At 34.3% G+C, this 20170-nt stretch overlaps 2 protein-coding genes and 1 pseudogene across 3 annotated transcripts; 2 read left to right on the top strand and 1 right to left on the bottom strand.

Annotated features, from left to right (window-relative positions):
* Window positions 1–3194: 3194 nt before the first annotated feature.
* On the top strand, window positions 3195–7970 carry LOC114257875 (uncharacterized). Its single transcript, XM_028197695.2, has 3 exons — window positions 3195–3686; window positions 5221–5379; window positions 7417–7970. The coding sequence occupies exons 1-3, from the start codon at window positions 3423–3425 to the stop codon at window positions 7774–7776; spliced, it is 783 nt and encodes a 260-aa protein (XP_028053496.2). The 5' UTR covers window positions 3195–3422; the 3' UTR covers window positions 7777–7970.
* Window positions 7971–10568: 2598 nt separating this feature from the next.
* On the top strand, window positions 10569–13654 carry LOC114257822 (putative protein phosphatase 2C 72; annotated as a pseudogene).
* A 996-nt stretch (window positions 13655–14650) lies between these two features.
* Window positions 14651–19197, bottom strand: LOC114257823 (uncharacterized). 2 transcript variants are annotated; one of them, XM_082896560.1, is made up of 5 exons: window positions 19003–19197; window positions 17930–18202; window positions 16983–17088; window positions 16009–16152; window positions 14651–15201 (listed from the first exon to the last, which is right to left on the bottom strand). In XM_082896560.1, the coding sequence occupies exons 2-5, from the start codon at window positions 18187–18189 to the stop codon at window positions 14944–14946; spliced, it is 768 nt and encodes a 255-aa protein (XP_082752686.1). In that variant the 5' UTR covers window positions 18190–18202; window positions 19003–19197; the 3' UTR covers window positions 14651–14943. The 2 variants fall into 2 exon arrangements, with proteins under 2 accessions (XP_082752686.1, XP_082752685.1); XM_082896559.1 differs by lacking the exon at window positions 19003–19197 and having other exon boundaries at window positions 17930–18979.
* Between the last annotated feature and the right edge of the window lie 973 nt (window positions 19198–20170).

Here is a 20170-nt window from a genome sequence, read left to right as displayed (position 1 = left end):
TTATAGCAATAACAATACTATTTTAACAAACACCATTAGAGATGCTCTTAGAACATTAAAATTATGATTTGATTAAGTAAAATATTGAAGAGGATCTGAAATCCTTCATCAATTTTCTTCATCCAAAAGTTTAATTTGATATAAATCTTCTTAACCTTTTCATCAGATTTTTATTAAAATTATAAATAAATAAAAATCCGTTTACTCAAATTAATCCTTTCCTCAAAAAAAAAAAAAACCAATCTTCAATGTTTCACTTTTTCAATATTAAAAATCTGATCAACATTTAATGAATTGATTAAAAATGATTTTTGAACATTTTTTTTTTTATCAAATTTGATGGAAGGGATTGCAGTGTTCCAGTCCATCAAAGGATTAAACGGTTCAATCCGGCCCAGTGGGCTATTTATTGGGCTACTCTTTAATAATTTGAATAGTTCATAATTAAAGATTTATCGAGTATAATATCTTTATCAAAAAATTAAGTCAATTAGATAATAAAAATTTTATTTTTAGATAAATTTTATATGAATCATTTATTTTCTTATCATTTATTTATTCATACAAAACTAAACAAATATATAATTACCATTATCTAATTCAGGTAATCTTTTACATGAATATAATAATATATTTAATAAATTTTAAAATACGAACAATTAAAATTATAAAAGGAGCTGCAAACTAAAAGCCCACACGCCACATGGCCTTGATGGAAAATAGGAAAGGTCTGGAGATGTTGGATCAATGTTTTTTGGGGCACAAATTCTGACCAAAATCCCGATTACCTAGTTTTATGCAAACCCTTCATTCATTCGTCGTTCCATTGTTCATTTCCATTCCGCTAGCAATTCACACTTGCCTGTATGTGAGCGTTTGACAAGAAAATTTTTAGCCTAATTTAAGTTAAAATTTATGAAAAAATAAAATAATTTAAAATAGTTAATAAAATAAAATGACAAATCAAATTTATAATTATTTTATTTATTTTTTTACAAACATCACATCTAATTATAAAAAAATTGAATCATCTTTTCAAACACAAAAATTTTATTCTACTAAAATAACCAAAAACTAAAATAACCTACTAAGCATCCATATTAGCCTCAACAAATTAACTCTGTGGCTAAATATAACTAGTAAACTATGAAAACATTGCTCCATTAGTTTCAACAAATTAATTCTATGACTAGCTATTATTTATATTTATTACAATAATTCAATAAATTTGTTGAGGTACTATTCATTAGCTATTCAATAATTTATTATTTTTTAATAAATTTGATTTCATTATCTTGACTTTTTTGAGTATTGATTATAAAAAAAATGGATAATAAAATATTCTTTTAATAAAATAAAGTTAGAATAGAAAGTGTAAGAGTATCTCTAATGGAGCTGCCAAACTACTTGCCAAAGTTATAATTTGACAAGAGTGACAAAAAGTGGGTCTCTAATGACCTGCTATTCTACTTGCCAAAGATGGCAGATGTCATTTCTGTTCTCAAATTTGGTAGGTAGAATAGCAACTGCCAAACATGTCACATCAGCAAATATGAACAGATTTGTGGCTCCAAATTTAGTTGAAAAAACAAAATTGAAACAATAGAAAACTAAGTAATTTTCAGAATTAATTCCTAATTTCCAGAATCAAGTCGAAATTTGAAATATACAGCGAAATTCACAAATTTCATAATAAATTGCACAATTTCATAATAAATCTTACAATTTCAGAATCAATTTCTAAATAAATTTCAGAATTTCAGAATAAATATGAATAGATCTCAAAATAAATTTCAGAATCACACAAATCTCAAAATCAATTTCAGAATCACACAAATTTCAATTTGGGAATCAATTTCAGAATCACACAGAGCAAATTTGAGAATCAATTTTACAAATTAATATAAATTTTATAAACGAATTTAATCGATAAATACCTGGAATGGGTTTGAGGACTTAACTAGAATTGAGCATCTTCTTCAGCCGACTGGACTGGTTGTGGAGATCATAGATCGGTGACCGGTTTCAGGACACACACACACACACAGAGAAAGAGAAAGAGAGTGAGAGAAATCGTACAGTAGACAAATCGGGGACTGAGACACACACACACACACACACACACAGAGAGAAAGAAAGTTTGAGGACAAAGAGAAAAGACACAAATCAGCGAGTATACTGGTTTGAAGAGAGCGAGAGAGACCGGAGAGGTTTGAGGACAGGGAGAAAGAGATAGATCGGCGACTGTAGACAGATCGATAATGCTGACTGCTCTTGAGCTCAAACATAAAGACACAAAGAGACAGAGATGGTTCCATAAGGGAGGAAGAAAATGAAAGTGGAGAGTGAGAGGAAGAGGAAGAGGAAGATTGAAGAGAGAGACACAGAGAGAAAGACAGAGAGAAGCTTCGTCTATGGAAGAGAGAAAGAGATTGAAGAGGCTTCAGGACAGAGAGAAAAAAGACAGATCAAAAATAGATCGGTAGTTCTGACTGCTCTTGAGCTCAAACACAAGGACACAAAGAGATAGAAACGGTTCCATGAAGGATGATGAAAAGTAAAGAGAAAAGTGAGAGGGAGAGTGAAGAGAGAGAGACAGAGAGAAGCTTCGTTTATGGAGGAGAGTGAAGAAAAAGAAGAGTGAGAGTCAAAGTGAGAGAGAGAACCAGTGAAGACAACCGTTGTATGTCTTGGAATTGAAAAGATGATTCTAGAGATATAATCTCAATCGTTGGTCGAGGGTAGGTGGACGGTTGGAATCTGTGTTAGAATTGAAAAGATCCGTTGTGCTCTGTTTGTCTTAAATTATATTTAAATTTTTTGGTGTGATGAATTATATTTAAATTTTTTTTTTCAATTTTTAATTTTTTTTTAATTTTTTATATTTATCTAGTTGGGAATAATATAAATATGTAATTTTTTTTTTTACAAATAGTTAAAAAAATTTCACAAAAGACAAAAAATAAATAAAAATAAAATCACAAAAAATCATATATCCAAACAACATTTACAAATTTAGAAGGAAAGTTAGTTGAGAATTACTAAAATAGCAAGTAACTATTAGAATACTATTCTTATAATTTAACAAAATAATATTATTTATTATCAAATTATTTCTTATAATTTAACAAAATAATATTATTTATTATCAAATTATAACAATAATAATAATATTATAATAATAATGCTTTAATGATGGAGTATTTAAATAGAGAGGTATATAAAATAAAAAAGTGATATTTAAAATTGTAATTTGGTTCAAAACTCGTTGAGCTCGACGTGTATGCTCTAAAATAGCAATTTCTCAAATACCCACTGAATATATTCAATCGAATCGTCAATCCATCGAAACTGTAGAGAAGAGAAGTACACAAGAAGTACTCTGCTGCTGATAAAGACAGACGAACCAGGAAGAGAAAGCCATGGAAGGAGTAGAGGGGCAGAGCTCTACACCACCTGGTCGCTATTCATTCCCACCATCTCGATACTCTAGCGAAGACATACTCTTCTGTATCGATGTCAGCTCTGAATCGCTCGCTGAAATGAAAGTTACTGGCCCCAATGGCCGATCCATCACCAGATTGGACTCTATCAAACAAGCAATCCTCGTCTTCATCAATGCCAAGCTCACCATCAATCCCGATCACCGCTTCGCCTTTGCTTCCCTCGGCAAATCGGCTTCTTGGGTACTCTCAATTTGCTTTCTTTTTCACTTTTTATTTGATTGTTTGGATTGAATTTTTGTGGGTATCTGTTGAATTACCAAGATATAGAAGTTTCTTGATTAGGTGATTTGTGTTTTGAATTTTGTGTGGATTGGTCGAATTGATGATCTTTTTGTTGTTCTTGGAGGGTATTTTTAATGCAAAAATGGGTTTGCATTAGTTTGGGAATTGAGAAAACGGGTTTGCATTTCGAGTCAATTGTCGATTTGCCACAATATTATCCAGGTTAATGCTTGTGCAAGTGTACAATGACCATAGCAATTGTAAATTATTGCCAAAAAAATGAAGAAAAGGGGCTCAAAATTACAGAATTTGATTGTTTTCTTTTTCTGTAAAATAGCCCATTTTACTCATATATACATGTGTGAATGTGCGTGCGCGTATATGCACATGTATTCCTATTATTCTTAACTTTTAAGGTCCTATGCTGTATTTAATGTAATTCTGGGTTTCTCTCCTGAATTTACTAATCATTTCAAACATAGTGAACAATGTTATTAATCATCTAAAAAATTACTACCTTCAATTGACTTTTCTTCTTCAAGTTTCATGAAAATCTACACACCTTTTTAAGATATGTGAACAGAAAGTTATTTCAAAATGATTATTTTGGAATGAGAAATCAGAATGTATATGGGTATTATCAGTCCATGTGGACTTATGCTATAATTCTCTCAGTGCTTGATTTTAAAACTAGACAACCAGCTTACAACCATTTTTAGTTTCAAGGTTCACCGTCGATATACTAGTTTTAGTTGCTAATCAATCTCATCATGATATCTTCATTTACGAATTTGTTACAAATCTATATGCTAAGTTTGCATGAATCAAACTTTCATAATTAGCAACATTTTTCAGCACATCTAGCTGCATAATTGCATTTTGTATGAGTACTTTTGCCTTTAAATGTAGTTGTGTGGTTTTATTTTCTCTGAGTACTTTTGTGTTTTCTATGTACTTGCAAGTTCCTCGCATCTTTTAACTGGCAATGAGAATATTTGGTATATTATTCTTATTCTTCTCCTTTTGGAAGAACATCATGTATTATCAGCTTTATTTGATTTGGCTCTTAGCCAAAAAATTACTAAAAAACAGCTTTGTTTGCTATGGCATGGTATGTGCTCTATACAAATTTATCCTTTCCTACTTAGCATAAGATTTGGGAACTCCATGCTTTACATGATGTGTCCTTTTCTTTATGACCTGCTCTATTGTATGCATTTCATACTTTGCCTCATAGCATCATAAATTTACCTTGGCACATTAACTTTACAATATTGTGTGCTTAATGCACAAAGCTGGTTTGACAAGCCAGTCAAAACCACCTTAGTCTTGTGTTTTTATTTAATCTCTGTAGAAGTTTTACCTTTGCTCAAATTATCGGAGATATGTTTTTCCTTTATTGGATTAATTATTCAAAATAATTCAGTGATACATTCTTACCTATCAAAACAACTCAGTGATTGTTTATATTTTTTCTTTTGATATTATGAAGCTTCGAAAAGAGTTCAGCAGTGAAGTTGAGTCTGCAATGGCTGCATTTCGGGGGCTGTCAGTAGATTCATCTTCTGGTCATGCAGATCTCACCCAGCTGTTCCGAATTGCAGCTCATGAAGCAAAGAAATCCCGTGCTCAGAATCGGATTCTCAGAGTTGTGAGTAATGTTTGGGTACACTTTTAGTTGTAACAGCTCATGCATTTATTAACTCCGAAAAGTTGATACCACGTACCAGTAGTTTCGTGTAGTTTATTGTGGGGTGCAAATTAAACCTGGTAAATGCATGATATATGTATCTATGACACTTCCCAAAATAAGGTCCTATAACTTAAAGGCCGTTTAGCTATGAAAAAGCTAGAAATGTTTAGAAGCCAATTTTTTTTAAAATAAATAAATAAATAAATAAGTGGCCTTTTGTTAGCTCATAAGCTACAAGCCGAAGCCCAAAGCTAGTAACAGAGTGGCATCCAAATGAGGCCTTAATCTTAACTTTGAGATGGCCAAGTGGGGGAACAAGAGAAGAAGAAATTTCCATGAATTCTCTCTTTCTCTCTCTCATTGAAAAGGTAGGTAGGTAGCGTAGCGCATTATTTTCTTACAGTTAACCGATTCAAAGTTCTGATGAATATTTTGAGGCTGATTTCCGTAAGCTTTCATCTATGGACATCTGGTTCCGTTGGCCTTGGCTACCTGGATAATATTGATTGCTGTGTTTCTTGGTTCTCTTTCTGTATTTTTATTTTAAATTATATGCGATATCATTCTCCATCTATATTTCCTTTCTGGAACATTCCATCTGTGATTCACAGGCTCCCACACATGAATGCTTTAGTCAATGAATTCCATTCCATCACATGACTAAAATATTTTGCATTTATTTTCATGTCTAGGTGAGGTTCTGTGGGTTAGTTTAGTTTATTTTTACATAATTTATGTTATATGAGGCATTGTTCTTTATGTGTTATTGTAACCATTAAAATAATGTATTATTGTAACCATTATTGAAGTCATTTATGCGTCATGAATAAGAAAATATGAGGAGAATTGGATATACGTGCATCATTGTATGGTACAATAAAGTCACAATTTATTTTGTTATCGTTGGTATTAAGGCAGGTTTGATGGAAGGAGTTTGTTGTGCTCAAGTACCTTGTTGAGTACCTTTTTGTGGGTATTTTAATAGAAGCACTATTTTCAGTAAGTTTTTCTTTTAATCCAAACACAGTATTAGAACCCTAGAGTTCATGAAAGACCTTCCATTCTCTACCGAATGAAAAGTTAGTTTTGTTCTTTTGTATTTTTAAAATTTAGGTTTACAGATGAATCATGTAGGGAAAATGGTGCAGTAAAACTTATTAAAAAGAAAAGTAAATGAGTAACTGGAATAATTTTTTAAAGAGCATAAGTGAAAAAGGAGATGTCATAGCTATTCATTTCTAAGCACTGTCGAGATTGTTACTTGTCTTCTTGGTTTTTTATTGGTTTTTGAGTTTGTGGATCCTAGCATGGTTTTGAATAAACCATGTGATGTCTTGTATTCTATTATTTTCTTGAAGGCACCAAAAGTGCAAGAGCTGTGAATTGAGTACTGGAAGTTGCTGCAAATTAAAGAAGGTTTTTTTTTTTTTTTTTTTTTTGAGAGGGGAGGGGGGGGGGGGGGGGGGGGTGTTTGGCTAGCTTCAATTTCTTGGGTTTGAGGCTTTTGCGAGTTTAATTGAGCTACAAAACTGTTTTGCTCTTCCTTTGTTGACATTGCCATAGTCTTTGTGTGTTATTTGTTATCGCAAGACAAAAATTTATTACAAACTACATACAATTATATGTTTTAGCAGGTTGCACTTAAAAACCTTTGAGGGGGATATTCAGGAAAAACATGATAAGAAATAATTCCATTTTACGTTTCTCTGGCGCCTACAAATATCATTTGAAATGCTTCTGTTTGTTTGTTTTTCACATGTTTTGATTTTTTTTTCCGTCCATGTTTATTTCAAGTCAAATTTCTTTTACCTTGCAAAGCCTTAGTGACACCTGCTCTCTTCTTTGAATAAGTTGACTCTGAACAAGAGTTCACATCAAATTTGTGCAGAAAACATTGTGTCGGACAATTTGATCCTTGTGCATTTTACCCTATTTACTTTGGTGCTTGTTCTCCTATGGAATCTAACAGAATGCACTTTTTCTGTTGCAATTCAGATCCTAATCTACTGCAGATCATCTGTACAACCACAACATCAATGGACTGCAAACCAGAAACTCTTTACTTTGGACGTGGTTTACCTTCACGACAAGCCTGGACCTGACAACTGTCCCCAAAAAGTTTATGACGCGCTCGTTGATGCCCTAGAAAACGTTACCGAGTACGAAGGCTACATCTTGGAGAGTGGGCAGGGGCTATCGCGTGTTCTCTTCCGTCACATGTGCGTACTTTTGTCACACCCTCAACAACGTTGTCTGCAAGATAACATCGATATTCCCAAGTCCCTCATGAAAAAGTCGCCCACGGCTGACTCAGCAACAGCGGTTGAAGAAAGTGTTCCGGTGTCGAGCCAGTGAAAACATCAACGGTTGAAAAATGTTGTTGGTTTGGATGGCTTGGTTTCATTTCTGTGATGCTCCTAGGTTTAGAAGCAATATGCTGCTGTAATTTTATGAGTGTACAACATTGTTTCGTCTGTGTATGAATATGTAGAATGTATAGACTTTTTTTTTTTTTTTTTAGTCATGGAAAACTGGAATGGATTTTCAAATCTGAGTCTAGTTTTTTGCTTTCAACTCTGACTATTGCAATCTAAACACGCCTGTTCAGCACATAATTTTTATTTTTATTTTCATCATCAATAATAACAAAAAAATAACACAATTGGGTTTCCTCAAAACCATTTCCAAGGTGAAATATACACAGTACTAACAATATAGTATGGGTAAGACTATGGTATTTACTCCATTATATATCATATATACCTTATAACTAAAGAAAAAAATAGCATAATTTCATATTTTCGGAGTCCTAAAAAATATATATATATATAATCAAACACCACATAAAGTATGACCAAATATCTCATGTGTCATAACTAAAATATTGTTATAACTAAAAAATAAAAATGGCATATTCCTTTCAAAAAGTGTGTATAGTAGAATTTCCCATATAGTATACTCATGATGAATTTAGGTCACTAGCATGCTTAAGTTTTTTGCTTGTGCTATGTGGCTTTTATTTTTAAATTTAAAAGTTTTTGGGTGAATAAAATATATTTAAATAATGTTGAGAGTGGGATTATATTTGAATAAAATATATTTATATTTAAATTTAAAAGTTCATTAAACCTGTGGAGGCATTACAAGAGAGTCTATAAATATGAATCAGAAATTAAATTAAAAAATGTTATATGTGGTTGAGATGTAAAATGGGGTTTGCACATACAATTAATTTCAATTATTGATTATGTTTTATAAATTGTTTTCTAAGACTGTAAAAGAGGTGGACATTATAATAATACCAACATAATGAAGTGATGCTTTGACATTTTTTTTAACAACGTTGGCCTTTCATTTGAGCCTAAAGTTCTAGGAGACTTGGTAAAAGCAACTTCCCCATGAATTTTAGGAGACTTTGGTAACTCACCTGTTCATATGCCCACACCTGATTGTTAGTGATGCTATTTGTCAAGGCTGACCTTTTCTTTTGGTTTTGCTTTGCTTTTGATTTTGTTTTTGTCTTTTTTGATGTCAAGGGACAACACGTGACTATGTTACATATTAAGTATCAAATTGACATAAAGTGATGGACCTTACTATATACACTTATCACATTCACTTTATGATCATGAAATAGAAAAAGTTAAAAAAACAAACCAATCACCGAACTAAACACAACACTTTCATATAAGATGGGTTACACCTCACACAGAATTGTATCCAATTCTATAGTGGCGTTATATGCATGTAGACTTATTGTAAGAGGGGTTAATTTGAGCCCATTAAATTAATTAAGCCCAATAGTCCAAGATTGGTGGGCCTGAATTTATCACCATCAAACGGGCTAAATGGCTCTAAGCCTCGAAAGGGTTCGAATCCACGAACCTTGAGACTTACTCGGACCCGGACTCGAAAGGGTATTAAGCAAGCCTAGAGATCCGAGGCACTCGGACTCGAAAGGGTTCGGATCCACGAACCTAGAGGTCCGAAACACTTGGCTTCGAACGGATTCAGACGCAATCTAGAAGTCGCTCCGTTAATGAGTCCCAGAACACTTGCGGGCTCGGAGCTTTCCGGGATCTACGCACCAGAACCATGGGCGTAATAGAGTTCGAACAAAGGACCCGATCCCGAGGACGGTGAGTGGAGACAAATTCACTCTTCGGTTAAACTAGCCTATACCCGGGTCGAGGTGGCACGACCCCGGGGGGTCCGTGAGACTCGGCAATATTTTGCGGCAGGACGTCCTCTAGGACTACCCCTGACCCTTTGGGATGATTGGGGATCATTGGTTAGGTGTGGCTAAGAAGAAGGGTTCGCCGAGGGATTGATCTCCTCTTCGGGGTTTTCTCATCCTCGGAGAAGTCACCTCCTCGGAGAGGTCACCTCCTCGGACAAGGTGGTTAGAGAGAATATCCCCCATGTGCCTTGCACATGGGCTCCATCCTACATCATGAGGTGCCTATAAATAGCACCCACCCATAGTTTTACAAGGGATAGATTTTGGAGATTTTTTAACTCTTGGGAAAGAACTAATTTCCCTTCTCCATTATCAACCTTGAGAGTGAAAGTGGGAGATCCCTGGGAGAGCCTTGCCATTATTCTCTCTCTAGCCATTTTGCCTTCTTCTTCACCCAATCTCTTATCTCCATCATCTCCTTTGTTGTTATGTTCCTAAGTTGAGATTATTGAAGAATCTAAGCCTCTCACATTCTTCTAGAGAATTCGAAGTTGTTCTTCAAGGATCTTTGAAGATCTTCGATTTTTCCAACTCTTTTCTTGAACCCTCTCCTACACTTATATAGTAGCCTTTCCTTTTGAGAACTACATAAATTTCTAATTACTTCAAGACTTAGCTTATCCTACATGGTTACACCTCACATATACCCTTTTAAGTGAATCTTGGGGTAGTCTAAAATAATACCCAAACAATTTTAAATAACAGTGAATTATTAAAATAGGTGATTTTTTTTCTTCTTTTCAGCTCACTGGGACTCACTTCACAACCTGCATATAATATATTATGCTTATTTGCAAGTTGCACCTTATGAAGTCCTTAACGCTTATATAAGAACATTAACTCACCAATTGTTGGATTTTAAGAGTGCAAGCATACAATAATCAAGAAAACTTGAATCAGTTGATATATGGGTATCTGCATATCTGTTGCATCTTCAGTGAATCATGAGAGTGAGGATTGGCATGAAAATGTGGTATACTATGAGGAGACTAGTGGTAGTGATGAAACTCAGACTTTGTTCTCTTTAGTGATGAAGCAAAGGATTGAATCAAGATGCTGCAATTCTATACCAGCTCTCTCTCTCTCTCTCTCTCTCAAGCATGTTTAGTATCAAATTTGTTTTTTATGTTTTCAGAAAACAAAAGCAGCAAAAACAACACCGATCGTCTTCATTTTTGTATGAAATCAGACTTTGAAATTTCGAAAACAACTTTTTTGTATTTCCTACAAAATGGGATGTTTGCAATTTATTATTATTATTATTCTTTGGAAAACAGTCTGTTAAACAAGTTTTGAACTTTGTTTCACAAGTTGAAAATTTGATAATAAAAAGCAAAAGTTAAAAGTATTCCTCTTTTAACTTCCAGATAAATAATATTTTTGCAATTGATTTAAGTTATTTCTAACTCGTCAGCTTTAAGTAAAAATTGTATTAAACACTCTTGCACAAATTGTGAGAATTTTTTATGGGTTTCAAACATTTTCCATTCTGAAAATAAAAAACCTATAAGCAACTCCATGCTATGTGCTTTCCAAAAAATGAAAATAAAAAACAAGAAAAGAAAATTATACCAAAGAAGCAGCTTTTCAACAAGGGAAAACAAAAAATTAGTGTTCGACTTCGGAACTTATTTCCTGTGGGAAGGGCTATGAATGGAAGATGGAGCTTTCTGTGGAGTTTTTGATGGACATGGAAAGAATGGTCACACAGTGAGCAAGTTGGTGAGGAACAAATTGCCTTCACTGCTGCTAAACCAAAAGAATGCTCTCACAAAGATCAATAAAGAGAGAGAAGATGGTGAAACAATGGTGCCAAACAAGACCTTTCACAAATGGAAAGAGGCTTGTATTAGTGCCTTCAAGGCCATGGACAAAGAGATCAAGCTTCTTGAGAGTTTGGACTGCTCTTGCAGTGGAACCACAGCTGTCGTTGTCATAAGACAGGTCAGCAACAAAAGTCCCCATGGTTTGTGAATCTGGATTTGCTTTTAGGCTTTGTTTAGATTATGAATTTGAGAAGGAATTTGTAAAGCCAAAGAAAAAAGATGGGTAAAATGTAACTATATTTCATTCTTATTTCATCCTCCTTTTCTATTTTCCTCTCCAAATTTTTACTAAAATCCATAATCCAAATACAACCTTAGATTAGAGTTTCAACGTGAGCTGTGAAGTTGGAGAAATCAACTTCAAAAATCACTGTCACTCTCCCTTTGTCAGCGGTAAAATTGGAGAAATCTCAATCGTTCAACTGGAAAGGTTTAGATTGTGTCAACTTAAAAACATAATTGCCACTGTCGCCCTTTGTTTTTGGAGTTCCAACTTCAACAGTGAAATTGGAGATATCTCAGTCCTTGATCCAAAATTGAAAGGTTTAGATTGTGTCAACTTCAAAAATAACAGTAACTCTCCCTTTGAAATTGGAGAAATCTCAGTCATTTAACCAAAATGGAAAGTGTAGGTTGTGTCAACTTGAAAAAATAACGGCCACTCTCTCCTTTCATTTTTCTTGTAAGAATACGAACCCATTCACCCCTTCTTTTTCACCCATACTTTCAATTCTTCAACAGACAGCTGGAATTTCTCTAACCTCATCGAATCCAGATTCAAGCTATGTACATATTATTTTTCGTATTATATCTATTGATTGAAGGAATAACTGTGTTTTGTATAATTATTTGTGTACTTAAAACAGGGTGAAGATCTTGTCATAGCTAATCTTGGTGACTCAAGTGCGGTGTTGGGGACAATGACTGAGGATGGAGTAGTCAGGCCTGCTCAATTGACTACTTTAGAGCCTAGTTTACCCAGTAAGACAGTGTAACATTCCTACCAAGTCCATTTCCAAAAACTTGTTTCCCAACAGTCCCTGTTGTTCGCGCACATGCACATGCGCAAACAAGAGTGATGCTTTCTATGTTTAGGATGATTTAGTAGTGATGGATTTTAGCATTTGTAAGTGCAATGGAAGCAGAACGAATAAGGAAGAGCAATGGGCAAGTATTTGCAGCGATGGAAGAGCCTGGGATTGAGAGAGTGTGATTGCCACATGAGGACTCCCCAGGCCTCGCCATGTCTCAAGCTTTCAGAGACTTCCTACTCAAAAACCATGGCCTCGTTGCCATCCCTGATCTCTCCTATCGCCATCTCACTCCTAATGATCAGTTTCTTGTCCTTGCTTCTGCTGGGGTAGAAGTCCATTTTACATTATTTACTACACTTTCATATCATCCATTATTAAAAGAAAAAGAAAAAAGATGAACGTAATTTCATATTACATAACATTTTGAAGCACATTTAACAAGAACAAAAATGGAATTCTTGACGTTTAGAGGATAATCACCTACAAGTCACAAGTATTGGGTAAGCCAAGAGAACAAATTCTGTCCTCTACTCTCTTGGTCCCAAATCGTCTTTTTACCATGATGGGTCATCTAGCTCGATTGTGTGGCAGAGACAGTTTGACACATGAGAACATGAAAGAAAGAGACACCAAATCAACTTTCTACCAATATGGGTTCATCCAGACACCAAATTCATAGGTCTCGTGGGCTCCGAACACAAGGCCTCTGAATTTTCAAGAAATCAACTCTTATATGGTGCGACCCATACTTAGAATGAATTTAGACCATACTGTTTTTTTAGTGTACATATATATTTTTTAATATCTAAGTTCTTGGTCCCTAGCATTACTTTTCAAAACTTTTAGCACACCTTTTTTTCTCTTAAAAGAAGAGAAAAATTAAGTGCTATTGTGTATGAGTATCTTATATGTGGGGATTTGAGGTGTGGGATGTGCTGAGAAGCAAGGAAGTGGCATATATTGTATCATCAGCAGATAGTGAGGAGGCAGCAGCAAGAGCAGTGGTAAACGCCGCTATTTATGCTTGGAAACATATGTTTCCTTCCTCAAAGAGAGATGACTGCACTGTGCTCTGCCTCTTTTTGCACAAGAGGCAACAACCACCACCACCACCTTTGCATTTGATGGCTTAAAAAGAGTTGTTCGCCTGTCTTCTCCATACTTGAGCACCGTACATCTTTCTCTCCAGTGAGTCATTGAGCAGCTTAAATTTTAATTACTAAAGCATCCAAGTCAACTCACCTAAGACACTTTTTTGGCTATATATTGGTAAAAAGGGGAATAAAGGAATGAGAAACTATATCACTCAGTGATGAGATTCGAATGGTGGAGCATCTCATCCACCTGGCTAACCATTCATCTCGTTTGAGATAATTTTTAATCTATCAATACTTGTATAATTTTGAGTAACTAAAAGCTTCATTTTACTAATCTATAAATTTATATTGAGTATTGTCACACACTACGAATGCAGCTCTCATAGAAGTTCACTTCACTGTCCTGAAATGGCAGCATGCTAAATGCTTCATCTTTTCTATTAAAGCAATTCTAATGGTGTGCAATTCTTAATGTCAAAGTTAAAATTATGCGACCATTCTTCTAAATTCATATCCAATAGTGTGTTATTTCCACCCCAAATAATGGCGATGATAAAATTTAACAAGAGCTCTTCTCTTATCTCTCTGATGATGGAGCTCAGAAATGCCATTTATATTTGATTGTGTGATTGTGTTCGTGTGGTCGCTTTGATGCAGACTAGTGAAGACCAAAAGTTCAAAAAAGAATGGAACAAACGTGTTGTGGATAAATGATATCTTACATTCGGATCTTGAAAGTTGTACCTGATTGAATACTAGTGAATGCATTATTGGGTTCACGATTTTTTTCCAAGTTTTAGCTTTTTCATGTTTGTCTCTCTCTTGTGATTGCTCTAGTTATTCCGCTTGAATTAATTATTCAACAAACTTGAAATAAATCTTATTAAATCTTCTTGGATTAAAAGATTCTAATTTAGATGTTTTAACTAATGAACTACAGAGGCTAGTTGCACTCTGAAAATTTATTCCAAAACCCGCCTCAGAGTAATGACCCTTTTTGACAGTGTTAATCTGTTCTTCCCTACTGTTTAATTGTATGGATTCATTATTGAATTTCAAATTCCTTCAATCAAGATATACATCCACAATATCAAGAATAACACCAATCACCTGTACTTTCGAACAAAAATCAATTTCTCCTTTACTTTTCCTTACTTTTTTTCCTTTCTTTTTTTCGCCTTTCCCTTTCATCCTTTGCTGGAAGATAAACAAAAGTCATCTTCAAAAAAATGAGTAATGGACATGTGTCCTGTTACCTTAGTAGCCGAGAAAAAGAATGCTGAAAAAGATTTTCAAATCGAGAACCAAATTATCATAACCACCATTCAAGCCACAGAAGCATGCAGTTCATCATATGAAACCGGCAAGTCATCATATGAAACCGGCACCCTCATTCTATCATAAACAGATACATGTTTCCCTTCAACATTAGACTGTTGAAGTTGGTTTTGCACATGGGGAACTAACCGTGAACCATCTGAAGCTCTCATAGTCCGATCTGTGGATGTGTGACTCATTCTTTCAGGAGATATTTCCTTATTCTGCACCGGGCCTTGCCTGATGTTTTGCGGTTTGAATTGCTTCTGCAAAGTGGTAAATAACACAACACATCAGTTATTATCCACTACAAAGTAAAAGCACATGAAACCATGTCAACGTAATACAACACCTTTTGGAGTGAAACAGCAAAATAAAATTAAACAAAACACCTGGCGATGGCTGTAAATTAACGTAATATCAACCACCAGTTTGAGTGATACAACAAAACAGAATATAATGAAATACAAGAACTGGAATAATCTTTTGATGCTGTTGTTGCTGGTAGAATTTACTGCAACTCAAATTAAAGGAGCTATATGGACACCGGGATCACCATAATGCTAGATAGAGGTAGTCACAGAGAAATTAGTTTAAACAAATATGTAGTTTCAAATGGAGAAGGTTGCCAAATTACCATGTATGTATTCCCAGACATGGTGTGTTGAGAGTTTGTCAAGTCATACACAACAAATATCATTCTTGTAAATTAATATCTGCATGGCCATTACATAATCTGGAGAGCCAAATAAAAAGATATTAAGGAATAAAAAATTTCCCCAATACCAAGTAGAACCTAAAAAAATAAGTTTTTTATGCTGCATAAATCCTCTTCCTTTTGGATTCAATTGCAATTCTTTCACTTAACCACTACTACCTCTACCAAAAACACCCAATTTGTTGTATCATAAGTAATAACAAAAGATTACACCTACACAGTAACAATATGTGCACATGTATGCATGCAAATGAAAAATGGAAAAGCACTAGCAGTTAAGTTGCCGGGAGCTGGCCGTTGGATGAGGAATTATAGAACTGAATACTAAAATACAGAATTGTAAGTTGTCACACACCTCAAACTCCTTCCCTTTCTTCATTATCTCTTCAAATGCATTTCGGTCTCGTGTTTTCAGGACACTCCATGATATGCCACCACCATTTCTAAAGTGTCTTCCATCGGCAGCCTTCTGACCTCCACAAGCTTGAATTGCATCCACCTGCAATTTCTACATTTAGTTAAAATTGAACACTAAAATGAAAACTAATAGAAAAAGGGGAAAATAATACAAAGATACTGTAAGGCCTAAAGAATGTGATGCTCAAAACACTGTAAGCATATTACCACATTTCCAAATAATAATAAAAAATAATTAAATTTCAAAGTAATAACAGCCAAAATTCTTGATACATCTTGACATAAGTTAGCAACAGAGAAAATCCTAGGAACATTGAAAACAACATATACTACTCACATGAAGTGCTACAATGAATGAGCTTGATAGAAAGCATGCCTTTCATATGTTCATGACGCACTATCTCTCAGCCATCCATCCTGGTTCAGTTCAAGTATTAAACAATGTTTACTGCTTTCTGTAACAATAAGTCCTCCACATTGTATGTAAGTTCACATCTTCTATTTGATCACATGTGAACTACTACCTAAGCATGCGTTATTGGTAGCTGAAATATCAATCAGTTCACCACGCTTGAGAAGATGTGTCTGATTGATAAACTTAGAACACCAACATTTCTTGGCATTCCTAAATATGCATCTGACAATTCTCAAATGTGTCCATAATTAAAAAAATAAGTTTTTCATATTTTCATCGAATAGGCTGGCATTTATTGGATACTTGGTGGACAACAATATGAGCTTATTCCCTATATCATGCACAAAATGTCATATCTTACAATTTTACTAGTCACAATCACACAAATCCTTCTATTTCATACATAACCCATTGTTTTAGCATATTTATCAATGACTTCAAACCTAACACCAGTAGTATAAACCACTATATTAGATGAAATGAAATAGAAATGATACCTCTTTGACGAGGTCACTCAAAGCAGACACACCCAGGCAACCCACAGCAGTGTACATCAGATACATTTTTTTCTCATTCAAGTGTTTACAAACATCTGAAACAAACCTGTAAATGACATAAAAGCAATAAAATCAGTTTCCAAATGTGAATTCCTCCTCTCTTCAAACTTATCAGGAAGGAAAAAAACACTCTTCTTCCTTTTGACATAGAACATAAGAGATATAGAGTAAAGCCTGAACGCTGCTTTCTCTTGCTATAGTTTCAGTCTGTATCGGACGAAACAAAAGCAACTAAATATTTCAAAAACATATCCAATAATCAATGGATACAAATTAATACAATGGATGTAGTTCTTTGATGGAAGTGGAATCCATAGCACAGTAGAACAGAAGGATTACTAAAACAGTTCACAAATGTACAACAATGACCAATTGACTATACCAATAAGGATTGAAATGACTTCAATGAACATGCTAAAAGTACATGGAAGACCAAAAAGAAGATAATAACCTTTTTCCTTCTTCCTGAAAAAGGAGAAAAAAAAAAAAATCATTTATACTCGTAACTCAAGCTGGATAACTCTCAAATAGCTAACTCACAACATGACTTGTGATTTAAATTTAGATTGGTCCTAACAACAGAGCAGAGAAGTTTGGTATCCAGCCCAAATAGTTGTTTAAAAGCTTTGTTGAGTGGAGGTGAAGTTCAACACATTGACTCAATAAACCCCCCTTAATTTGTTATTTTCATTAATAAACAAACAGCATAATGCTTTTGTCAAGAAAACAGCCTAATATTACATGATATTTGGGGTTGCCAGGACAAAAGCCCCAATTCTTGAGCCATTTGGCTGTAACTTCTATTGTATTGAAAGACCAAAAAACAAAGACCCCACTATTTCTTCTTTCATTAATATAGCAAGCAGAATGCTTCTTGAAACAAGAACCTGTTGATATCTGTCACATTTGGCCCTGAACTGCCTTTCTTTTTCTTACTCTTCTTCTTCTTATTCCTACGTCTGCGATTGTTATTGCTAGTTTCTTGATTTACTGGGTGAACATCTCCACCGATGTTTTGTCCCAATTCAGTTTGAGAATCCTGCCCCACCAACTCTCCTTCTTCTACCTCCATCATCTCAACATCTTGGGCATCTTCCAAGTTATCCCCATCAAATATGGCATCTAATATGCTTTCTCCTCTCTCCATGGAACCAGCTAAACTGCAATACGTTGAAAGGCATAAGTCATTTGCAATCATATCAACTTGAAAGCCGGGCATAAATGAAAAGCTTAAATATATATATATATATATATATATAATCAACTTAATCCTAGTATGACATAACAAAAAAAAAAAAATCACCAAAAACTATACTATGATACACAAAAGGCTGAAGGTGAACAACGTATTTTACACACGAATTAAATCCTTGAATAGGTTACTTCAAAATTACGTGAAAATGATCATGTTCTTATTCAGTTGTATGATGACAACAGTATCAAGGTGTAAGATATTTAGAGTAAATTACAATCCAAAAGTCAAAAATATGCAGTCTCCATATCCATAACCAGCAAGAATAGCTAATATACAAGCAATCAAATACCAGAAACTTTGATGTATAAAAAACATAAGCAGAAATGCGACTAAATAGAATATCTCTGAATGCAAGTAAAGACATCAAAAGCTAACAGAAACCATAAAAGGGAAATCCATGGCTACTGATTCATTTGTTTTCCCACAAAACCGATGGCACATCACTTTCGGCCTTCTCCAATGTTGGTTTCATCACAAAAACAATAACAGTAAAAAGAAAATTGCTTATGGGAACAAAACCAGAACAATAGACTCCGGACTAAGTTATGTACTGTGACAGCAAAACGGTTGAGTAAAAAAGCTTTGTTTTCAAAACAAAACGAACCTTATGCTAAAGCCCATATATAATGACAAACACAAACACCTAAATTGCAGCTGACAATATCAGAATTTTACAAAATTGAAATACTGAGTTTTTTTTTTTACCTAAGCGAGGTGTCTTTTAGAGCTATTTCTCTGACACAAGTCCTTTTCGAGGTATTTAGCAAAAGTGAGTTGTTTCTCGGAGTCGTGGGTTCGCAACACGACTTTAATGAAATTGCGATTTCAAATTAACACAATTTCACAAAACAAGTTTGATAATGATAAATAAGTTCAAAACTACTTGAGACTGGTAAATATGATTTAAAATAACATGCATATGGTAAAAGAAGAAAAAAAAAACCTCTTCAAATGCTCATAATCTTGAACCTCTTCACTTTTAACAAAACTAACGATTTGGCACACGTGATGCGTGTGTAATTTAAATAAGTAACAACAAGATAATATATTTGTTAAATGTTGTACAAACTCACGTGGTGAGGGTATTTTTTTTAAAACCTAATGTCTTAGGTTCAAGTCTTCTCACCCTCAAATATAAAGTGATGTTTTTCATTTTTATTTTTTATATAGAAAAATGTGATACTTGGCATAATGAGAGGCAAGGGTTCAGGACACCAACAGAAGCCTTTGCTTTATATAATGGGAGAGGCTTCTCTCCAGCCTGGAGTGTATTGTTTGGCCCATGGGGCCCACTACAGATCCTGTTTTGATAATCTGAACCATTCAATATGTAGAGCTCGTTGAGTAATTCATGCTTGTAAAAAATCACGTTCATTAAATGTCGTTAACCCTTGATCGGAACACATTTTTGTCAATGGTAAATATAATTTTAAAAATAAATTGTTAAACATTTGATCAAGAGACTACCGATATTCAATCAATGTGATTTTTTACAGATATAAAATACTTGACGCGCTCTACCCATTTAACGGCTTGAATCATCGATATGGGACGTGGTGGCCCCATGGGCCCAACAGTAGAGAAGCCACTCCCATAGATTCTGAATGCTCGGTTCTCAAAAATGATGATTGAAATCATTCAGTCAATAAGCATGGTATAAAACCCTAACAAAGAATGCTTCTTGAAATTAAAAAAAAAAAAAAAAAAAAAAAAAAAAAAAAAAAAAAAAAACTAATTACTACAATAATCATTTACATATTTCACCAATTTCAAATTGAAACCCTAGCATGCATAAGAAGATATACACAACTGCAATGGCGTCAGAGAGAGAGAGAGAGAGAGAGAGTACCTATATACTGTTGCTTTGAGTCCC

Source organism: Camellia sinensis, chromosome 11 (assembly GCF_055761805.1).
Source record: "Camellia sinensis isolate YWXY chromosome 11, ASM5576180v1, whole genome shotgun sequence".
Classification (NCBI taxonomy): domain Eukaryota; kingdom Viridiplantae; phylum Streptophyta; class Magnoliopsida; order Ericales; family Theaceae; genus Camellia; species Camellia sinensis.
Note: the sequence above shows the minus strand (reverse complement) of the source record. Positions and strands in the feature narration are given on the sequence as shown.

What these genes read in the sequence shown, in the direction of transcription:
- LOC114257875 (XM_028197695.2), top strand. Translation starts at nt 3,423, where the DNA reads ATGGAAGGAGTAGAGGGGCAGAGCTCTACACCACCTGGTCGCTATTCA. An exon ending in TCGGCAAATCGGCTTCTTGG is followed by an intron (nt 3,687 to 5,220) that starts GTACTCTCAATT and finishes GATATTATGAAG; the next exon opens with CTTCGAAAAGAGTTCAGCAG. An exon ending in AGAATCGGATTCTCAGAGTT is followed by an intron (nt 5,380 to 7,416) that starts GTGAGTAATGTT and finishes GTTGCAATTCAG; the next exon opens with ATCCTAATCTACTGCAGATC.
- LOC114257823 (XM_082896559.1), bottom strand. Translation starts at nt 18,261, where the DNA reads ATGCCCGGCTTTCAAGTTGATATGATTGCAAATGACTTATGCCTTTCA. An exon ending in TGAGTGACCTCGTCAAAGAG is followed by an intron (nt 16,153 to 16,982) that starts GTATCATTTCTA and finishes TAGAAATTGCAG; the next exon opens with GTGGATGCAATTCAAGCTTG. An exon ending in AGAAAGGGAAGGAGTTTGAG is followed by an intron (nt 15,202 to 16,008) that starts GTGTGTGACAAC and finishes ACCACTTTGCAG; the next exon opens with AAGCAATTCAAACCGCAAAA.